This window comes from Aquila chrysaetos, chromosome 3 (genome assembly GCF_900496995.4).
Source record: "Aquila chrysaetos chrysaetos chromosome 3, bAquChr1.4, whole genome shotgun sequence".
Lineage (NCBI taxonomy): Eukaryota > Metazoa > Chordata > Aves > Accipitriformes > Accipitridae > Aquila > Aquila chrysaetos.
This window is the reverse complement of record NC_044006.1, coordinates 78,936,926-78,958,141: the sequence shown is the minus strand read 5'-3', so window position 1 is coordinate 78,958,141 and position 21,216 is coordinate 78,936,926. Positions and strand designations below refer to the sequence as shown.

The 21,216-nt window shown below is 72.5% G+C and overlaps 1 protein-coding gene across 6 annotated transcripts; it reads right to left on the bottom strand.

The window, feature by feature from the left end:
• Positions 1 to 77: 77 nt before the first annotated feature.
• SLC4A2 (solute carrier family 4 member 2) lies at positions 78 to 20,934 on the bottom strand. 6 transcript variants are annotated; one of them, XM_030008420.2, is made up of 24 exons: positions 20,670 to 20,934; positions 19,671 to 19,745; positions 11,630 to 11,774; positions 8,137 to 8,305; positions 7,822 to 8,057; positions 7,527 to 7,651; positions 7,154 to 7,383; positions 6,205 to 6,341; positions 5,821 to 6,001; positions 5,597 to 5,732; positions 5,235 to 5,418; positions 4,989 to 5,103; positions 4,727 to 4,911; positions 4,413 to 4,626; positions 4,097 to 4,318; positions 3,741 to 3,889; positions 3,337 to 3,531; positions 3,025 to 3,258; positions 2,796 to 2,885; positions 2,273 to 2,439; positions 1,703 to 1,956; positions 1,222 to 1,391; positions 736 to 909; positions 78 to 593 (listed from the first exon to the last, which is right to left on the bottom strand). In XM_030008420.2, exons 3-24 carry the CDS (start codon positions 11,687 to 11,689, stop codon positions 513 to 515), a joined length of 3,708 nt encoding a protein of 1,235 aa, XP_029864280.1. In that variant the 5' UTR covers positions 11,690 to 11,774; positions 19,671 to 19,745; positions 20,670 to 20,934; the 3' UTR covers positions 78 to 512. The 6 variants fall into 6 exon arrangements, with proteins under 6 accessions (XP_029864280.1, XP_029864281.1, XP_029864282.1 ...); XM_030008421.2 differs by lacking the exon at positions 20,670 to 20,934 and having other exon boundaries at positions 19,671 to 20,181; XM_030008422.2 differs by lacking the exons at positions 19,671 to 19,745; positions 20,670 to 20,934 and adding an exon at positions 17,306 to 17,689.
• Between the last annotated feature and the right edge of the window lie 282 nt (positions 20,935 to 21,216).

Genomic DNA, 21,216 nt, shown 5'->3' with positions numbered 1-21,216 from the left:
CAGGGGTGCATGGGGCTCACCCCCCCCACCCCAGCACCTTCAGCCTCAACCGCCTCCGTGCCCCTCAGCCTGGCGTGCTCGTTATAAAGCCATTTATTGCCATTTAAATTACTGTTAAATAAAACACGGTGGAATTTAGGCAACACCTGATTGTCTGGCAGGAGCCCAGGGTTGGGGCTGGGGCAGGGCCAGGACCTGCAGCTCTGCTGGGGGGTGACAGGGGGGCTCTGCCCCGTGGCGTGGTCAGGATGTGCCCGAGGGGGACCAAAGGCATGGCCCGGCCCTGTACCGTGTGGGAGAGGTGTGGGGGGGTCCCCAGCAGGGTGAGGCTGCGGGCCAGCGTCTCTTTGGCAGGTGTCCCCCCAAAGGCACGGGGACCGTGGGGTGCCTGTCCCTGGCTGGGCACGGCTGCGCAGCCGCTGCCCCCGACCCCAGCGCAGGGTGGCAGCGTGGGGGGGGGCCCGGCCGTGCCCGGCCCCGCAGCCGTGGGTGGTTTGCTGGCTGGCGTGCGGTCACACCGGCATCGGCATTTCGTTGTACTCGTCCACACCTTCCCGCTCATCAAAGATGGGCTCGGCCTCGTCTGCGTCCAGCTGCGGGGAGACGGCGGCTGGGTGGGCAGCGAGGGGCTCCCCCTCCCTCATCGCCCACCCACGTGGGTCCAGCCATCACGGACCCGAGCACCCACGGGGACGAGGGACGCAGCTGGCCACCAACCGCGGAGCAGGTACTTACACACTTCATCTCACGGTCGGTGAAGATGCGGCTGAGCAGGCACATGCGGAGTGGCACCGTGAGGATGAGGATGAAGGGGAAGGCCAGGGAGGCCACCGTGGACATGACGGCCCAGAGCACGGCCAGACACGCCAGCTGCAGCCCGGTGAAGAGGTGCATGCGCAGCGTGCGCACCTGCGTGGGGACAGGTGTCAGTGCCAGGGGCACAACCGCGCCGGACCCCTGCGTCCCCCTCCCGCTCTGGCACAGCCTGGCCCCAGCAGTGCCCCCTCACCGGGACACAGCTCCCCACAGCCCTGCCGGAGTCTGGCTGCCCCAGAGGAACTGCCCGGGCCCCCCCCCCCCCCCGCCGACCCCCTAAACGAGGCTTTGCCAGAGTCTGTCCCGCAGACTCCCCGGTGCCCCCAACCCAAGGGTGCCCCAGGCTGGCTGCTGGCCCAGACGAGGGTCCCACCCCTTAGGGCCCCCCCCAAGTCCCCCCCTGACCTTTTTGACGTAGGTGACGTCAGGATGGTGCTTGGGGGGCATCAGCAGCAGCTGCAGGCGCTCATAGAACTGGATGCCGTTGAGGGAGGTGACACCCATGTAGAGGAAGATCCCGAAGAGCACGGCCAGCGGGATCTGCCGCAGCAGGTCCCCGATGACAATGGACAAGCCTGGGCCAGAGTGCAGTCAGCTACGGTGCCCGGGGAAGGGGCACCCGGAGTCCCGGCTGCGGCCGGGGATCACAGCAGCCCCCCGGCCCCACTCCTCCCTGCCCGGTCACCCCCCCACGCTTGGGGAGGGACCTGTGTCACTGATGCCCACGTGGGACAGGATGGCCACGCCAATTTGGCCAGGGCTCAGGGCACCCCAGCTCTTGTGGGCACAGCCCCCCCTCCCCATGCTGCTCCCTGCACCGCCACAGCTCCCCACGGCTGCCCGGCCCCCCCCGTGGCCACACAGGAAGGAGCAGGGCTGGACCTACCGACGAGCACGGCCACCAGCAGCCCCGTGACCCGCTGCTCCTTCACCTCCTGGATTTTGGGCTTGTCCCCGGGCGCCACAGCCTTGCTCATGACGGTGAGGGCATTGGCATGCGTGACAGAGCGCACCGTGGCCGCAGCGAGCCACGGCAGCCCGAAGAGCGCGAAGAAGCCACCCATGGCCACGATGAGCAGGAGGTCAAGGTGGAACCCAGAGCCCTTCTGCAGCATCCGCTCCTTCTTGCTGATGATCAGCCTGGGCACAAGGGCAGACCGTCGGCATGGCTTGACAGGGCTTGGCACGGCACGGCACTGCAAAGCTTGGCATGGCTCAGCATGGCACAGCACAGTTCAGGGTGGCACAGCACAGCTTGGCATGGCTCAGCCTGGCACAGCATGGCACTGCACAGCTTGGCACAGCTCAGCATGGCTCGGCACGGCACAGCTCAGCATGGCATGGCATGGCATGGCACGGCACAGCTTGACACGGCACGGCACAGCACGGCACACCCTGCCCCACTCGTGCCCCGCGCTGCCCTGCTGGGCCCCCAGCCCTGCCCCGCTGCGCTCACGTGGTGATCTGCGTCTCCATGAAGATGAGGATGAAGACGAGGATGGCGGGGAGGCCGCTGGCTACCATCATCCAGACGGGGAAGTCGCTCTTCTCGCCCAGGGGGTTGATCACCCAGCCCCGCTTGTCTGTGGCCGTCACCGAGAACCCGCTGGGCACGCTCAGCTTCTGCAGGAGGGGGGCAAGAAACGGTGGGGTGGGGGCACTGGCTTTGCCCCCCCGTGCACAGCTCCCCCAGAGCGAGGAGTGGCGTAGGGTGAGCCGCGGAGGCACCGGGACCTGCCGCAAACAGACTCAAAGGGCTCCTGGCAAAGCGGGGGGAGGAAAGGTGAGATGCCAGGAGCCGGCGGCGGCCGAGCGCCGCGGCAGCCATGGCGGGGACGGACGGTGCCGCACGTGCTGGGAGCCGCTGACCTGCAGCCAGGATGGCGGCAGGCGAGTGGGACTGGGGCTGGGTGGGCTGCGGCCCCGCAGGAGGGTGCGGGGTGGGGGGTCCTGCCCGGGACGAGTGGTTGGGTGCTAACCTGCGTGTAGGTGTCCTGGATGCTGTAGTCCACCAGCACCATCACCAGGATGGCAATGGGCACCCCAAAGTCCCCGATGAGCCGCCGGATCTGGGGGAAGAGCAGCGTCAGCCCGGCCCCAGCCCCCCCGCCTGGCCCCCCCCCCCCCAGCTCAGCCCTGCCCCCAAAGCTGGGCTCACCCCAGGGCCCCACGCAGCGCCCGAGCCGCCGTCCCGCCTGCCCCACGCACCCGTCCGGGGAAGAATCGGCTGTTCTTGAATTTGCGCAGGAAGAAGGCGATGAAGAAGGTGCCGGCCATGAGCACCAGCGAGAGCAGCGCCGTGTTGGGCTGCCCCGTCACCTTGGTTGCGGCTCGGCCGGCCGTGCCGTTGGCGGGGGCTGCGCTGGTGTTCCTCCACGCCTCTGCCTCCGCGCCCGTGCCGTTCACCCGCAGGCAGCCGTGCAGGGGGTGCTCCTGGAAGATCTGCAGCAGCGCGACACTCAGGCCGGTCCTGCCTGCCTCTGCCCCGCAGACGCCCCAGCTCCGGCCCCGCCAGCTCACCTTGGCCAACTTGGAGAAGGTCTCATAGATGAAGATGAGGGAGATGAGGAAAGCGAAGATCTCCTGGGTGAAGCGGGACACGAAGCGCACCAGGAAGCTGCCCTCGAAGGCCACCATGACCAGCACGATGAGAATGAGCCAGAAGCCAATCCAGACGCGCCCCACCAGGTACTCCAGCTCGTTGGACGTGCAGAACTGCCGGTGCCGTGCAGACAGACCGACAGGTGCAGAGATAGACATGCGTCAGCACGAAGGGAGGCTGCGGGGCTGGGGCAGAGCCCCGGGCAGTGGGGCAGGGAGGGCTCCGGCAGGAGCAGTGGGGCCGAGGGGGGATGTCTGCCCCACAGCACCTGGGAATGTCCACCCACCCCACGCCCACCCACAGGGGCTCGCCCCGCTCTCACCGTGAAGAAAGCCTCCTCAAAGACGAGTAGGGGCCCCGAGAAGCCGATGATGAGCAGGGGCTGGGCACCCAGCAGGCAGAAAAGCACGCCCTGCAGCGACGTGGAGATGATCAGCTCAGACACCCCGATCAGCTCCTGCGTCTTCTCCCCTGCGGGCAGGACAGGCTCAGGCACACCCGACAGGACGGGGCCCTTCCTCCCCTGCGTCACAGCCGATGGCCCCAGGCAGCAGCTCCTACCCGCTCCCTCCCACAGTGCACGCACGGGGCAGCACACAGCACCCACACCTGCAGTGACCCCGTTGCAGTGCACCGCTCCAGCCCCCCGGTGCAGTGCCGTGCCCCCCCAGCACTCACCCAGCAACCCTCCAAAGGTGATGGCCGGTGACAGCGCGGCGAAGTAGATGAAGATGACGGCCGCGATACACTGGGGGTTCAGCGCATCCTTGAAGTCGCTCAGGTACTTGGGGTACCGCCGCCGCACATCCCGGATCAGCCCCCCGAAGGGCCGGCCCGTGCGCCGCAGAGGGTCATCCTCCTCCTCGCCCTCGCCCTCCACCACCTTCAGCTTTAGCAGCGCTGCACCCCGCAGACAGACAGACGGATGGACAGTGAGACCCCACCAGCCGGGTGCCCCCACCCAGACCCTGCCCTGGTCCTGCCCCGCCGGCACCTTTCTCCTCGGGGGACTTGGGCTCCAGCAGCAGCCGCCGCTCCTGCTCCTCTCTCTTCTTCAGCATCTCGCGCTGGAAGTGGGCGACGCTGCGCAGCAGCTCCTCGCCCTGCACCTCGGAGGGCGGCAGCACCACGCTGCAGTCCAGGAACTCGTTGATGGCGTTAAGGAGGTCGTGGCGGTCGTCGGCCAGGTACGCGGCCTCGTGGAATTGCTGGCGTGGTGACAGCAGGGTCAGAGTGCCCATCCAGGGGCACCACGGGGCGCTGAGCCCGGCTGAGGGGGCACGGTGCCGGCAGGGATGCGGCACTCACCTTGTCGGACATGAGGGTGGAGATGGAGCGCCCGATCTCGTGGTAGTCCATGTGGGTGCTGCTGGGCCCCAGCAGCACGAAGAGGAACCGCACGGGGACGGGCACCTCCAGCACCGAGTCCAGCTCCACCGCCTCCTGCAGCCGCACGAAGGCCATGGTGGGCTGGTCCAGGAACTCCACGCAGCCTGGGGGGCACAGGGGGTCACCACGGGAGCCCGGCATGCGGTCCCCAGCCCCCCCACCCCCTTCCACCCCTCCGTACCCACAAGCACCACTGTGGCCTCGGCATTGTCCGGGATCTTCTCCAGCAGCTTCAGCTCATGCTTGGACTTGGAGCGAGTGATGCCGGCCGGGGGCGTGGGGGTGAGGACCTCCCTCTGCGGGGACAGAGCGCGCAGCAGGGCTGGGGTCAGGGCCCTCCCGAGGATGAGGAGCGGTGGCAGGCTGGGAGGAAGGCACGGGCAGAGGGCTGGGGACCGTGTGGTGCGGCCACTGGAGCCGGGCTCACCTCCCGCTCCACGTCAACCCGCGTGTCGTGCTCCACGGCGTGGCCAGCGATGAGGGGCTCGGTGACGGCCGGCTCGCTGCCCTCGGCCACGTGGTTGGTGCTGTGGTGGTGCACGAGCAGGGAGCCCAGGCTGCCAGCTGAGATGTTTCGGGGGAAGGAGAAGTCCTTCTCGTCACTCGGGTGGCTGCGGGACAAAGCCGTGGCTGTCTGGTGGCCCGATGGGAGAGCGGCCAGCAGCCTCGCACAGCCATGCCTGCTGGCACACCGCACACCAGCGATCCCGGGGACAGCGCTGTCCCCACGGCTGTGGGGAGCAGAGCCCGGCGGAGGGGGGGCTGCGGGTTGCTGCCCCCCACGCTCACCTGTGCTTGAGCAGCAGCGCCCGCAGCACGTTGGCACGGTCCTCGGCCCGGATCTGGTCGGTGATGACCATCTGCTCCACCACCTGGTGAGCCACCCCCGGCAGCGTCTTCTGGTCCAGGTCAAGGAGCACAGCCCCTGGGCGAGGGAGGGGGGGCTGAGGCGAGCAGGGCCGGGGATGCCCCCCCGCAACTCGGGTCCCATGGGGCCAGCCCTGCCTCCCTACCGTGGGACAGGGTCTTGCGCAGCTCCAGGAGGCTGCGGAAGGACAGGGACGCCACATGGGGCTTGCCCCAGCGGTCCGTCTCCTCCTCCACGTCCTCCTCAAACTTGATCCAGCGCGCCGTCTCCTTCCATTGCAGCTCCTGGTTCTTGTCCACCACCAGCTCGTTCAGCTCCACGAACACCTGCCACCATGGCCAGGTCAGTGCCGGGACAGCGGGGACCCCCCCCCGAGTGATGGGGCTGCGCACAGGCAGCCCCCCTCCACAGCGCCCCGGGCAAGACGCGCCCACCCAGCCGCACCCCCGGTCCTGCGCCACGCTCCGGCTCCTCTGCTGCGCCAGGACTCCCAACCCTGCCCACCCCCCTGGGTGCCGGGACCCCGCACCTCGTGGGGCTGCCGGTCCTGCTTGCGGTGCCGCGTGCTGGGCTCCTTGTGGTCCTTGCTGACGTGGACCACCTGCGCCTTGGCACTCTTCCGGACGAGGTGCCGGCGCACCCCCGGCACATCCTCGAAGCGGTGACCTGCCGGAGACAGGGAGGACAGCGACGGCGGCGGGTGGGTGATGTGCAGAGCTTGCAGCCCTGCGCCCCGAGCCCCGGCCCGGGGAGACCACCAAGCCCCCCCCCACGGGGGGCCAGGGAGCTGTGGGCTAGCAACCTGCCTGGGGCAGCTCAGAGCAGAGGTGCCCGAGCCGGGGCTGAGCAAGGACCATCACAGCCCCGGGGTCCACGAGCACGACGAGGCAGCACTCGGCGTGGGAGGGGGGAACGGGGTCTGCGTGCTGGCGAGCGCTGCAGCACCAGGAGGGGTCCCCCGGTCGCTGCTTCTCTGCTGCCGAGCAGGAGCCGAGGTGGCTCCTCGCACCGGGGTCACCCGAGCCCCCCCGCGCCAAAGGCTGCGCGTGCCCATTGGCACACGGGCTCTGCTGCGGGCAGCGCTCCCCAGGGAGCTCTGAGGCAAAAGCATCACCCGCCGCCCTGGGAGTCCCGAAGCTGCAAATCGCCAGGGGCTAGCGAGCACCCAGGGGAGGCACCGCCGCCGCCGCTGGCTCCAGCCACCCTGGGCACTCCACTCCAGCTCCTGGCCGCGCTCCACGTGGATGCTGACCCAGCCCAACCCCGGCAGCCTGGGAAGCGGTCCCCTGTGGCCGTACCCAGCGCCTGGAGCAGGTTCGGATACCGCACCCAGCCCAGCTCTGCTGCAGCCGCAGGGCGACCCGGCACTGCCAGACCCGCCGGCCTCAGCCCCGCTCACCCCACGCACAGCTCGGCTTCTGCTGCGCCGACAGCCGCTGCCAGCGCGGCCCCCGGGGCGCAGGGTGCCCCCCACTCACTCTTCATGTAGTCCAGGTCAGCCGAAGCCAGCGTCTGGGCCTCCGACTCGTCTGTCGGCATCTTCTGGTACCGGGCCTGCTCCGCACCCGTCATGCTGCCGATCCGCCGCCGCTCGTGCAGGTTGTAGCTGCGGTGCCCCGGCTGCGACTTGGGAACGGGGCGACCGGGGGAGCCAGCCTCGGCAGCGGCCGCTCCCTCCTCCACCGAATCTCCCTCCTCCACATCGGGGCTGTGAGGCAGGTGCCTGCCTCAGAGCTGAGCCCCAGCCCTGCCATGGGGCAGCCCAAGGGGGCTGCCTGCCCCCCAGGACCCCCAGCCCTGCCCAAGTTCCGGGTGAGCCCCGGCACTGCCGGGCCCCGGCCCCCCGCTCACCTGGCTGCCCGGGCTTCCCTGGGGGACGTGGACCCACGGGGCTCCGGTGGGGAGCCGGGCAGTGCCGCGGGTGCCGCCGGCTCCTCTGCCCGGCGGTCGGTCACCTCATCTTCCTGCAGGAAGAACTGAGACGGGGCATGGGAGGAACCGGCTGCTGTGGAGCTGTGTCCCCCGGCCGCAGGTGCCACCCACCGGCTCCGGCTCGTCTCCAGCTCCGGCGCCCCAGCCGCTCGCCCCAAGAGCCCCCAGAGCTGGGGGGCACAGCGCTGCCCCCCGCACCCAGCCCTCCCCTCACCTGCACTGCCTCAGGCTGGCCGGGCTGCAGGAGCTCCTCCGCCGACCGCTCCGTCTCCGTGTCGCACGCCTCGTCCTCATCCTCTTCGGCCTCCTCGATGGTGGGGGTCTCGCCAGGGACAGAGGCACGGCGGTGCTTCTTCTTGCCCTTTTTCGGCACCCCCTTCTTGCGGCGGGTGTCGGGGGGCAGGTGCGTGGAGAGCGGGTGGTGGATGTGGTGGGACGACTGGCGGTGGTCTGCAGGGGACGGGGTGGGGTTGGTGCCCTGCCTGCTGCCTGCCCGCTGCCTGCCCGCTGCCCCCCAGACCCCACTCACACTCGAAGTCCTCCTCGCCATAGCTGCGCCCGGCCTCCTCCGCGTTGCGAGGGTGCGCGTCGCACAGGATCTCCTCGAAGCGCTCCACGCCCAGCGCCTTGTTCAGGTCCTTCTCCTCCTCCTCCTCCTCGAACACGGGCGAGCCGGCGCCCAGCGCCTCCTGCTCAGGCTGTGGGCCGGCAGCGGGGCTGAGCAGGCACCCGGCACCGCCGGCACCACCACCCGCCAGGTCACCGGCCCCCAGCGCGCCCCGGTCACGGTGCCCCGCACGATGGGCGCCCCAGATGGTGGCTCTCCGGGGTCCCCAAAGGCCCTGCACGTAAGGGGCATGCCCGCCGGTGCACCGTGGGCCGTGCACCCGCCACGCCATTTGCACCCAGTGCACCCCGCGCCCCGCTACGCTCCAGTGCTGCGCTCCCCCCCTGTGTACCCCAGCACCCCGGTGCCCTGCTCCCCAGCGCAGCCCCGACCTGGCAGCCCCAGTGCTGCACCCTGGTGCTGTGCACCCCTGTGTACCCCCAGCACCCCCACTGCCGTGCCCAGGTGCCGTGCACCCCTGTGTACCCCCAGCACCCCCATTGCCGTGCCCCAGCGCCATGCACCCCTGTGTGCCCCCAGTACCCCCACTGCCGTGCCCAGGTGCTGTGCACCCCTGTGTACCCCCAGCACCCCCACTGCCATGCCCTGGTGCCATGCCCCCACCATGTACCCCAGAGCCTGCAGCCGCGGTGCCCCTGGTGCTGTGCCCCCATCCCAGCGCTGCTGGGAGCTGCTGGTGTGTCCCAGCTGCGGGTGCTGGGGTGCAAGGGGGGGGGAAGGTGGCTGAGGGGGGGGCGAGGGGGCTGCGGGGGTGCAGGGGGGTACAGGGGTGCGGGGCTGGGGAGGGCCGGGGCAGGCAGGGGGTGCAGGAGGGGCATGGGGGGGGGTGCGGGGCTGGGGGGGTACGGGGGGGGCGCGTCCCCGCCCGGCCGGTCCTACCTGAGTCATGGCGGAGCCGCGCTCCCGCCGCAGCTCCCGCAGCGCTTTATCGGGGCGGCGCGGCCCGGCCCGGCCGGGGATGGGGGCGGCGGGGGCGGGGGGGGGGGGGGGGGGCCGGGGGGCGGCGGCTCCTTCCCCGGCCTCGCCAAATATTGACGGAGCCGCCCCGCGCCCGCCTCAAGGTGACAGCGGCCCGCAGAGGGCACCGGCTGCGCCCGCAGCATCGCCCTGCGCCGGCCCCCCCCCGGCAAGGCAACGACCCCCCCCGGCCGAGCTCCGAGCCACCCGGGAACGCACCGACCCGCCGGTAATGCACCGACCCGCTCCCCCTCCGCCCCGTCCTGGGGCGATGCACCGACCCCCCCCCCGGGAATGCACGGACACCCCGTGGCAACGCACCCACCCCCCCCCGGCGATACGCTGATCTTCTCCGGTAATGCACGGACCCCCGCCGGCAACGCACCGACCCCCGCCGTGCTGCAAAGCCCCCGGCACACACAGCCCCCCCCACCCCGGTGCTGCACGGCCCCCCCCGGAACGCTGCTCGCGGCCGCACGACCACCCCACCGCCCCCCCCCGGTGCTGCACGGGTCGCGTCGGGTCGCAACCCCCCCGGTAATGCAAGGCTTTCCCCCGGTAATGTGCCGCCCCCCCCCCCGCGGTAGGGCGGGAGCTTTGCCCCCCCCCCCCCAGGCCCTGCTGGAGCTGTGCTGCCAAGACCCCACCACCACCACGGCCCCCCCAGACCAGCCCGCAGTGCTCAGCTTGGGGGGGGGGGGGGGGGACGGTCCCTGCCCTGCCCCAGCCACACCCGATAACCCCCCCCGGGACGAGGCAGCTCCCAGACCCCCAGGGTGGGGGCACCGGGAGGAGGGGGACAGGCACGGACAGGGAGGACGGTGCCGCCCAGATGTGGCAGGGGGCCGGGGTGGGGACAGGGGCACCCCGGGCACCGTCCCCTGCCGGGGCGGCGGGTGCCAGGCCCTGCCTGCCGGGACATCCCCCGGGCAGCGGCGGTGGGGGCTGCCACCCTCCCTGGGGACAGCCCGGCACCCCGAGTCACTGCCCCACAGCGCGTGCCCGGCCGGGGCTGTGCCACAGCCCCAAAACTGCCCCAGCTCCAGGCCGGCACATCCCGGCCCAGAGGTCGTGTCCTCGGACCGAGCCGTGGTGCCCCAGCCCCTGTCCCCACCGCGGGGTGACCCCAACCCCCCCCGGGCCCTGCCCAGGATGGGGGTGACAGGGAACAGGCAGACCCTTGCCATCCCATCGCACCCACCACCCACGGCATCGAGGCTGCCACGTGACGACGGCAGCGCCAGTCCGCATCTTCTGCCCGCATCCACCCGCTCCTGCCACGTCCCCTCCGCCAGCCGGTGACCACCTTCTGACACCCCACGGCCCCCCTGGGCCCTCTGGCCACAGCCCAGTGCCCGCAGCGCTGCACCCCATGAACCCGCTGGTCTCCGTCCTCCAGCCCCGGCAGCACCCCGGATGCTCCTGCGGCACCCGGCGAGGCAGCCCCCGGCCAGCCCCCAAACCTCCCTGCCCTGACCCCCCCGCACCCGCATGGCCCCGACCCCAGGATCCTGCCAGCCCCAAAATGACCTTGGACTCCTCATCAGCTGCCCACACCGTGACCGCACCACATGTCCCTGCTGGTCTCCTCCGGCCCCCGGCCGCTGACCCTGCCCATGGTGACACCCAGGATCCCCTCACCGAACCCGCCTCGTCCGCAGCCCGGCGTGACCGAGTGCCTGCGTCCCCACGTGCGCCGTGGCCAGCTCCCTGTCCCAGGGCGATGCCCCGCGTCCCTGCATGCCCCGGCACGCTCCCTCGCCCGTGGGACACCCGTGGCTCCGCCGGGCCCAGCTTTGGCCTCAGGACAGGTGGGGACGGGTGCCTCCGGCCGGGTGCTGGTGGGATGAGGGACCTGCCAGCCCTGGCAAGGCCATGGCTTACCCGGTAGCCCAGAAGGAAATCCATGGGTGGCGGAGCCGCGGGGAAGTGGCCACAGGTCCCATCCCCGGTCACGTGCGCGGCGATGGGGACTTGCCCAACGGCACCGGGCAGCCGCGCACCGCGACGCAAAGGTTTTAATCATTAACTCCGCTCCGGGGCAGCCCCACGAACCCACACCGAGCTCAGTGCTGGCACCACGCGCAGCTGGGGCAGGCGAGCGGCACCGGCAGAGCCGGCGGCCCCGGCCCAACACGCCCCGGCAGCACCTGCCTCAAGGGCACCCACCGCCCCGGCACAGTTGGCTCAGCCTGCCCCAGGGTGGCTGCTGTGGGGCACAGCCCTGCCCCACGGCCGTGCAACGGGGTGGGTGCCACGAAGCCCTGCCGGCACCCCGCAGCCCTGCCCCACGGCCGTGCAACGGGGCACCACGCCGCGGTGCAGCACGGCGGGAGGGCCGTGCCGCGGGACCCCTCACCCGGCCAGGCAGCGGCGGGGGGTACAGCCCCACCATCCCCCCCAGCAGCCGTGGGGCCGTGCCCGCCGTGGCACTTACGCTCTGGAAGGCGGAGGAGACGATGTGGTGGATCTCGGAAGACACCTGGGAGTGGGTCATGGCGCCGGCGTGGCACCCCGGGACGGCCGGCTTAGCCCTTCTCCTTCTCGCGGGGGCTCAGGGGACGCTGTCGGGGCAGCATAACCTGGGGGCAAAGAGGGGTGCTCAGGGGCGGCAGCGGCGATGCCCCGAGGGGCTGCACGGCTGCCAGCTGTCCTCTCCCCCCAGGCACCGGGTGCCACCGCCATCCCCGCGGCAGATCTGCGGGCAGGGGGTCGGGGTCTGCCCCTCCTCGGCCGCCCGGGGGGAGGCACGGGCAGGGCTGGCCCCGGGGCCGGCTCCGGGCTGGTTTGTCTTGGCTGCTGGTGGGAGCGGGAGAGCAGGGGCCAAGACAAACGCCGGGAGGGGAGCGGAGCCGGGGCAGCGGGATGGGGCCCAGCCCCCCCGGCGGGACCCCGGGCACCCGCCCAGCTCCGTGGGGTGCAGGCAGGGCGGACAGCGAGCCAGACCCCAGGGGGCAGTGGCAGAGAGTGCCCCCCCAGACAGACACCGGGTGAACGACCCCCCCCCCCAGCCCTGCGAGCCCCCCAGCACCCCCATCCCAGCCCCCCACACCTGCCCACCGGCCATCTTCGCCCCACACTTGCCCCTCGGCAGCTCCCCGGGCACCAGGCTGACCCCTCCGGCACCGGCGTGCCGGGTTTATTGGCGCGGGAGGTGGCCCCACGTGACGGCAGGGACTGAGGAGGGTGGTGATGGATGACTGCGTCTCACATGGGTGGCTCACCATCACCGTCCTCGTCACCATCACTGGCACCCCTCCCGCCACACCGTTCCCCCACGGGCACGCTGTGGTACAAGCACGGTGGCCGCGGCCAGGCTCGAGGAGCCGCGGCCTCGGCATCTGCCGAGGCCGCGGCTCCTCGAGCCTGGCCGCGGCACCGGATCATACCTTCTCCTAGGTTCGGTGCTACCCGGCTCCGGCTGCTCCCTAATCCCCGCTCCCCATCCGGGGCCAGAGCCAGCACATCCACATTCCAGCCGAGCGAGCGCAGATTAGCCAACCTGCCACGCCGCTCTCCCGGGGCTCCCGCCAAGCTGAAGCCAGGAGCCAAAACTCCCCCCCTACTCTGGATGGGGACCCTGCCATGCCCGAGGGGGGCTGGCTGCAGGCCCCCCACAAGTGGCACAGGTAGCAGGGAGCCAATCCGGCACAGCTCCAGTCTCACCAGTGCACCTGCCTGACTTGGAATTGGGGGGGGGAACAAGCCGGCGCCTCCACTCCCCCTCCCCAAATGGAGCCCGGACCCACAAACCGCCCTTGCTGGGTGACTCGAGGGGGGAAGTGCCAAGGGGTCCCCTCCCTGCACGGGGCACCCAGCACCCTGTGTTCTCGGGGTCCCATGCAGCTGCATCCCCCCCCCCAGCCCCGAGGACTGGGACCAGCAAGTGGGGTCCGGGGGCTCCCTGGTGCCAGTGAGAGCAGCTGCCAGGAGCGGGGGGCTCCGGGGCAGCAGGGTGGGGGGCAGAGCCCACGGGGAGTGTCGACGGCATTGAGTGACCAGCCGGGCACAGCCAGCACTTCCGTGCCATCCTGGCCGCACCATATGGGCCCCGCTGGCGTCACGCCTGGGCCGAGCTCCCCGCAGGACGGTGCCACCATCCCACCCATCGCGGGGATGCGGCGCTGGGCCACCACGGCCGGCAGGTGCCGGGGCTCCGGCGCGGGAAGGTGCTCACCACTCCCGACCCTAAGCAGCTTTTTGGGTTTAATCTCGTTGGCAGCTTGCAGGGATTAGAGCCCCGGGAACACACTTGGGATTGTTCTTGGGGAACGCCAAGCTGGGAAGCAGCCCCAAGCCGCGCTCTCACCGGCTCTCGGTGCAGGGGAGCCGGGTGCCTGCCCATCACCCAAAAAGGAGGGCTCCCGGCCCCCCGACCCCCAAAGGCCCCGCCAGCTCCTCACCCCCAGGCTTTGGCGGTGCCACCGCGGGGACCCGGCAGGACCGTGCCAGGGCAGGCGAGCCTGCAGTGCCAGGCCTGGCTGCGCAGGGGACATGTGGCGCCCGGGAGCCTGTGGCCTGACCCTGCTGGAAAGGGTGACGGGCACCCGGCGGGGGGGGGACTTCTGCTTTCCATGGTGGCGGCTGAGTCAGCCAGCAGGCATGGCTGGGCAGCTGGCCGGGAACTGCTCAGCGGCTCGTGCCATCCCTGCAGAGAGGAGCCCGGAGCCAGCCCGCACCAGGAGCTCCCACGGCTGCCCCGGGCACCGCGCTGGGTCGGCGCCTGCCTGCCCTGCCCGTGGCCAGCCCCGCTCCCCAGGGAGCTCCTGCCCCGCTGCAGCTCTGCCGGTGTCGGTGCTCAGCACCGCGCCGCCGACGCCACGTGGCTCCAGGCACCGGCACGGCTGCGGTGCCACCGCCTCGCCCCGCTCCGGTCCCAGCCGCGGGCCAGGAGGGTCTGGCCGCGTGCTCCGGCTGCGCCACGCGGGGCCAGGCCAGCAGGTGGGCCGGGGCGGTGGCAGCGCCGGTGGCGGCGGTGGCAGCGCCGGCCGTGCCGTACCGCACCGCGCCCCGCGCGCGGCCTCCCCGGTCCGGCGGCGCAGCACAATGGCCCCTTGTGCAAAGGAACAGGCCGCTCCGATAAGCGGGGCAGGTCCACAGATACGGCCACGGGTTGCCAACACCGCGCCGCGCCGCTAATTACCGGCTGGCTCCCATCAGCGCCTGTGCGCGAGCCGGCTCGGCGGCTCCCACCGGTGCCGGAGTCGCATTCCTGGGACCGGCCCCGGCCTGCCCGCCTGATCCGCTGAGGCGATTAGAGGGCCCAGCCCCACGCCCCGCACCGTGGGGGCTGCCCCACGGGGCCCGCGCGCCCCAGGACCCACCGCCAGCACCGCGCGGGCCGGGAGGCGAGGCCGGGCTGGCGGCGGGTTGAGCAAGGTGGGAAGTGAGGCAATGCCGCCACCAGCCCTTCCGCAACCGGGGCGTCCCCGTCCCGGGCAGCCTGTCCGCAGCGGGACGTCCCTGTCCGCAGCACGGACCCAAAAGCCTGCGACGGGGACGGGACAGGGAGTGGGGGAGCCCCGGGGCAGCGGGGGCCGGCCAGAGCCCGGCTGCCCGCTCCCCTGTGCCGGTGCCGCCGGCAGCGCTGTGCCTCCTCACACCACGTCACCCGGGCTGGGGACAGGTCAGCAGCGGCAGTGCCGGGAGCAGGTCCCCGATGCGGGATCAGCACACACACACACACACGCGTGTGTCATGTGCGTTTGTGCCCGCAGCCAGAGGTGAGGCTGGCGGTGCCACGTCTGGTCAGGAGCCGGAGCCATATCTGCAGCCCCGGTGCCCGGTGCCGGAGAAGGCACTGCGTCCCTTGCCGCCCTCCCACTGGCAGCTGCCCCCCGGGAACCGCTTGTGCCCAATTTCCAGGCGAAACTGCAGCAGGGTGAGCCTGGCGCAGGTCAGGCTGGGCCCATCATGCCGGGCAGATGTGCCCCGCGCTCCCCAGGGTGCCCGGCACGGCGAGGCTGCGCGCCGGCCCCACAGAAAGCTGGAGCGAGGGGCCCTGGCCACGCAGCCCCCCTGCCCCACAGCCCAGCCCAGGGATGAGGACGGCTGCCCCAGGGGTCTCTGTGCCCCCCCAGGCCTGTCGTCCCCCCCCCCGTTCTACCACTGCCGTCTTTACCCACTGCCAGCGGTGATGCTGCAGCAGCTCCCAGCTCCCCGGCAGGCACAGGAGCATCCCTGGGCTCCTCAGCCAGGGCTGGGGACACCGGCACGGGCCACCCTGCCCTGCTGCGGGCACTTGCCGCAGCCTGTCCTGCTGCAGCGCGGGGTCCTGGAGCACCCGAGCAGGGGAGGTGCACGGTCACTGTGCTCAGCCACCATGGGGTGACACTCCCTGCCCACAGGCTGGCAGGATGGGCTCCCCCCGTTGCCACCAGCCGCTGTCGGGAGCACGGCCCGCAGGCTTTGCCCAGGCTAAAGCCAGCACCCACGACGGCTCCTCATCCACAGCCGGCTCCCCCAGGCCCGTACCGCAGTGGCAGAGGGGAGCAGAGCCCTGTCCCCATGTGCCGTTCAGACCCGCTGCCTGCACAGACCCTCACCGCGGCAGGGACTGCCTGGAACCCGGGCTCCCACCGGGATGGCTTCCTCAGGCACAGCCCAGTCTTCGCCAGCAGAAGGGAGAGGATGATCTGGCACAGCCACGCTCACCCCGCTGCTCCTCGGGGGTCCCATGTCCCGGGTGTGGGAGCCCAGAGCCGGCCCCAGCAGAGCCGCCCCGGCACCGTCACTGCCCCTGCGGCTGCACCAGCACCCGCTCCCCCATGGGCAGCGCCCCGAGGCAGAGCTGCATCCGCACCCCGATGGTGCCCAGGTGCCGCTGCACCACCGGGCAGCTCCAGCACGCGCTGCCGGCACCCATGGTGGCCGTACACCAGCCGTGCACCGGCCTCCCGCCTGCACGGGCATAGCACAAGCCCCAGCTCCAGCTCCCTGCACCCCAAAATAGGGAGCAGTGCCAAGGGGGGGCCCAGTGGCGTGCTCGAGCTCCCCTGCCTGTCCACCAAGGACCGGAGACCACCCAGAGCCCCCAGCAGCCCCTTGCTTCCCGGGCAGCACCCGTGCCCAGGGACCGGAGGCTGCCGAAGGCGGGGTGGCTGCGGGCAGGTGGTGCAGCCAACCCCACACAGCCGGGGAGCCCAGCGCCAGTCCCCCCACCCGGCTCCGCGGGGTCTGCACGGCACGGGCCAGCTGCTCCCGCTCCCTCCTGCCCCGCTCACTTGGCTGCTCCGGGACACCCCCGGGAGATCCCACCGCCCCGAGCGCCTCCCAGATGCCCACCTGGCAGAGGGGGGCCGGGGTCCTGCACCCCCCTAATTGCCACGGCAGCCACCGTGGGACACAGCTGGACCAGGACAACGCCGCCCGTGGCACGGCTCCCGACCCGGCAGAGGTTTTCTAGACACTGCAACTTTAGAAGCCGCCACCAAAAATATCCTTCCCCCAACCCCCCCCCCCCCATGACCTCGAAACCGCCGGATCCGGGAGATGAATCACGGCACTGCGCGGCTCCACGCCCACGCCGGTGCCACCGCCGCACCCGGGGACCGGCCCGGGAGGGGGGGATGGCAGGCAGGGCAGGCACAACAGCCCCAGGCAGGGGCTGCCCCACGGACCCCGCAGGATGTGGCCTGGCAGCGTGCTCCCTCCCACCACGGCTGCCAGCCCCCCATCACCCCACCGCCGCGGCACGCTCGGCACAGCCCCGGAGAGGCCAGGACCCCCCGTGCGGCACCAGACCCCCGTGAGAGGCTCCTGCTGCCCCAGCCGGCGGTCCCCACTGCCGTCCCCATGCCAGCCCTGGGAAGGGGCAGGCACAGCTGCCTCCCCCCCACCGACCCGCTGCCCCCGTGCCGCGGTGCGGGGCTCCGTGTGCCACCCCGGGGACACGCGCCGGCACCGACCCCTTGGTCCCTGGCGGCTGCCGTGGGGGTCCTGGGGCCCCGGGGAGGTCCGGGCGCAGCCCTCCACGCTGTCACCCACGGCAGGGCTGGGAGCCATACACCCACCCACCCACGGCTGCCCGGGGACCGGGGAGGTGTGAGCCCGGCAGCACCGCTCCCCGTCCCCCACCGGCCTCGGCACGGGCAGGCGGCTCTGCCCCACTCACCCCATCGCCCGCCAACGCGGCGAGGCTGCGGCTCCAGCTGCGCTCCCGCTGCTGCCGGCTTCCCGCGGAGGCTGCCGGGCGTCTGTCCGGCCGGAGCGTGTCCCCCCGGGTTGGGGACCTGCACCAGCGGGAGACGAAGAGGGGCCCTCGGCCAGCGTGGCCGCTCCGGCTCCCTCTCCCGTGGGCCGAGCTCCTGCCTTCTGCTGTGGGGCTGGAGCAGGGCCGGGGGCAGCGGGCAGCCGTGCTCTGCCCCACTGTGCCGTGAGCAGCCGAGCACCGGCCGCTGCCGGGAGCTTTTATACCGGCACAGAAGAAAAAAAATCAGCAGCGGCGGTGGCAGCAGCGAGAGTCTTTGTTTCGGCAAGCCTGCACCAGGCCACTTTATCCAAACAGAGCAGCGGTGCCAAGTCCCGGAACGGCTCCTCGGGCAGCCCCACCTCTGCGCCGCGGCTCCCGCTGGGCACGGGGGCAGCCAGCGGCGAGTGCCGGCGGCCGGGGACAGGCAAGCGCCAACGGAGAGGCCGCGCTCCTGCCCCATGGAGCGGCCGGCTCAGGGTGTCAGGGGGGTCACAGGGGAGGGTGGGGGACACAACCCCACAGCCCCATGAGCGCAGGCAGGAGCGGGCGCCGGGGGCTTCACCTGCGCGCGCACGGGGCTCAGGGTCCTGCAAGGGGACAGGCAGCGGGACACGCTGGGCGAGGGCTGTGGGGCAGGCAGACGTGGGGCAGAGAGCGAGGAGGACCTGGGGGCAGCTCATGTGCCCCCGCCAGCCTCGGCGCCCCTAGCAAGCCCCACTGCGGCGTCCTCGGGCAGCCAGCCTGGTCCCTGCGGCCACCCGGTCCCCTCTAATGACAGGGCTGCACTTGAGAGGGCTGTACAGAGGACGGCAGCCAGACCCCCCCCCCCTCACCCCGCAGCTCAGCACGGGGACCCGGCCAGGCAGCGGCTCCCACGGCCCCCTCCCTTCCGCTGGCCGGGCCAGCATCCCTGGGCAGGGGGTCACTGCTGCAGGGCTGAGCTGGGCCACCCCCCATCCCGTCACTGGGATGTTGCAGGGGACGTCCTAGGGATAGGATGGGGGACGCTCCTGTCACCCCTGTCCCCCTGCAATGTCCCTGCCTGCCCTGGGGACCCCCGAGCCCACCCTGCAGCGCTCTCACTGCTCTCGCTGCAGCGGTGTGGAGCAAAGCAGGGCAGGGGGAGGCAGCAAGCCACGGGGTGTCCCTCACCGGTGCAAGGACCCCCCCAGAGCTGGCCTCGCCGTACGTCTTCACCTACAGACACCGACAGCAGCGTCCCTGGGGAGGGCACGTAGCCGGGCAGGACCCAGCACCTGCCAGGTACAGGCAGGAGGGCAGCGGGCAGCGAGGGAGGGGGCACCCGGAATCCTCCCTCAGCAGCGCAGGGCAGGACCCAGCGGGCTGGGGGGCAGTGAGGGGGCACGGGGCAGAGCCCACCCGGTGCAGCCCCTGCCTGGGCTCGGGGCCAGCCCTGCTCCTGGCCCCCGGTCCCGAAGGAGGCCAGGCCCCGCGGGGGCCGGGGCGGAAGGGCTGCCTGCGGGGAGGCGCAGGCGCCGGTGCCAGGAGGGTTGTTAGGGCGATCAAATCCCGCGCTCCTGGCAGCCGCTTGAAGCGGTGCAGCGACCCCGAAGGGCACGACAGCGGGGCCGGGTGGCCCCCACCAGCCTCGGGGCTGATCCCCCGGCGGGACCCTGCAGCCCATGCCCAAAGCTGCTGCATGGGGGGGGGGAGACAGACCCCTCCCCGCAGCCCTGGGAACCACCACCGAGCCGCCGACGCAATTCCCCGCCAGAGCAATCCTGTCTCCTGATGCCAGATCAGACGCCAGGGGGTCTCTCCGGCAGGAGGGGTGTGGGGCAGCCCCGTTTGCCCCTGGGGACAGGCTCTGCCCGCCTCCCTGCCTGCCCCAAGTGGCTCAGGGGCAACCATAGGCGCCGTGACCCCCCGGACCTGCTGCTCCCCCCGCCCCAGGGACCTGACTCAGGGCAGCGCGGTCCCTGCTCCGGGGCCGTGGGAGCCTACACCAGCGTGTGAGTGGGAGAGCAGCGGGGCTGGACCCGTGCCTGGCGTTGCTCAACCCCTGGCAGCGTTTCGCAAGCGGGCAGCACCGCTCACCACCCAGCCCAGCGCATGGCGGCTCCTGGCAAGCGCCGCGCGGGCGCGAACCCCTCGGCGGCAGCTCTGCACCGCGAGGCAGGGCCGCCCGCGGGGACGTGCCGGGACGGGGCAGAGCCCCAGGATGCTCCCTCCGCTCGGAGGGAGCTGGTGGGTGCAGGATGGCTGCGGCCAGCCAGCCGATGGGGCCGCAGACACAGGGTCTGCTCCCCAGGCCCGCGTTTCTCACCTGCTGAGGGTCGCCGGTGGGTTCAGGTGCTGGGAGGGAAGGGCATGGAGCTGCCTCGTGTCGTTCTGGCACCCGCTGGAAAACAAAAAGACACCAAGGGCTGAAGCATGGCAGCAGCATGATCCCACCTCCCGCGGCATCCTGGGGCAATCGCCACCCCGACAGCTGTGGCCGGCGCAGGCACGCTGCCAGGGCCACATGGGAATGCCCTCGCACGCTGGTCTGGCCCCGGTGGTGCAGCCGGCAGGGACAGCGGGGCGGCGGGAAGGGGCCGAGGCGCGACGCCCTGGCCGGCAGAGCTGCGGGACCTGGGTGCGAGTTGGCAGGAGCAGGGTCTGGGGGGGGTCCGGGGGGGAATGCCAGCAGGTGGGGGTGCTGCTTCTACCCTGGCCAAAGGAGCTGGGGGACCCAGGAGGGTGCACCGGGCAGCACGGAGCCCCGCAGCCCCCTGCCCGGGACGCGGTGCGGGGTCCCCAACCCCCGGCTCCCCCCATCCCGTGGCTGGGCCCCACTGGGGGGTCCCCGAAGTGGCAGCCGGGGGGCAGCTGGGCCGCGGCCGGGCCGGGACTCAGCACCCCGGGAGGAGCCGCCGGGGCGGTGGAGTACCCCGGGGGTCACCGTTGCCTGCGGGGGCGGTGGCGGCCGGGCGGGGGGGGGGGGAAGCAGCGGGGGGCTGTGACCGGGACTCCCGTGCCCGGTCGGGCCGTGCCCGCACGGGATGGGACAGGACGGGACGGGACGGGACGGGAAGAGAACGGAGCGGCGGGGGCTCGTGGGGGGGGTTGGGTGGGGGGGGGGGGGGGGGGGGGGGGGGGGGGGCCGGGGAGCAGCGTGCGGGGCACAGCGGGGAGGGAGCGGGGGACAGCGGGGAGGGGAGCGAGGACCGGCACCGGGACGGGACGGGCCCTGTGCCGTGACCCGCCCGCCCCGCCGCCTTCAGCGGGCGCCAGCGCGGCTGCGGCTCCAGCTCCCGCTGCCGGCCCCGGCCCCGCCGCTTACCGGAGAGTCCCGCCGCGCCGGGCGGGTCTGCGCGGTCCCGCGGGGCGGAGCGGCAGCGGGAGCGCGCCGGGGCGGGGCGGCACCGGGCGGCACCGGGCGGGTCCGCACGGGTCCTAGCACGGGTCCCGGCACCGTCGCCGGCGGGCGCGGTTACCGTTCCCCCGCGTACCCCACAGAGGACCCCGCAGCGGCCGGGCCCGGTGCCACGGTGTCCCGGGGCGGGGCGGGCGGACGCGGGGATCGAACCCGGAACCACGGCGGTCGGGCGGGGCGAGGGGGGAAGGTGCGGCTGGGGGCGTGGCCGGCGCCGGGAGGTGTGGTGGAGGGTGCCGGGGCGTGGCCGGCGCGGTGGCTGCCGGGAGGTGTGGCGGAGTGGGGCGTGGCGGTCGCGGGGGCTGCCGGGAGGTGTGGTGAAGGGGGCGTGGCGATCGCGGGGGCTGCCGGGAGGTGTGGCGGTCGCGCGGTGTGCTGCCGGGAGGTGTGGCGGAGTGGGGCGTGGCGGTCGCGGGGGCTGCCGGGAGGTGTGGCGGAGTGGGGCGTGGCCGTC

Coding starts and splice junctions, on each gene's coding strand:
- SLC4A2 (XM_030008420.2), bottom strand. CDS start 11,689: ATGACCCACTCCCAGGTGTCTTCCGAGATCCACCACATCGTCTCCTCC. Junction 6,002..6,204: donor AGGACCGGCAGCCCCACGAG/GTGCGGGGTCCC, acceptor CCATGGTGGCAG/GTGTTCGTGGAGCTGAACGA. Junction 594..735: donor CCGACCGTGAGATGAAGTGT/GTAAGTACCTGC, acceptor GTCTCCCCGCAG/CTGGACGCAGACGAGGCCGA.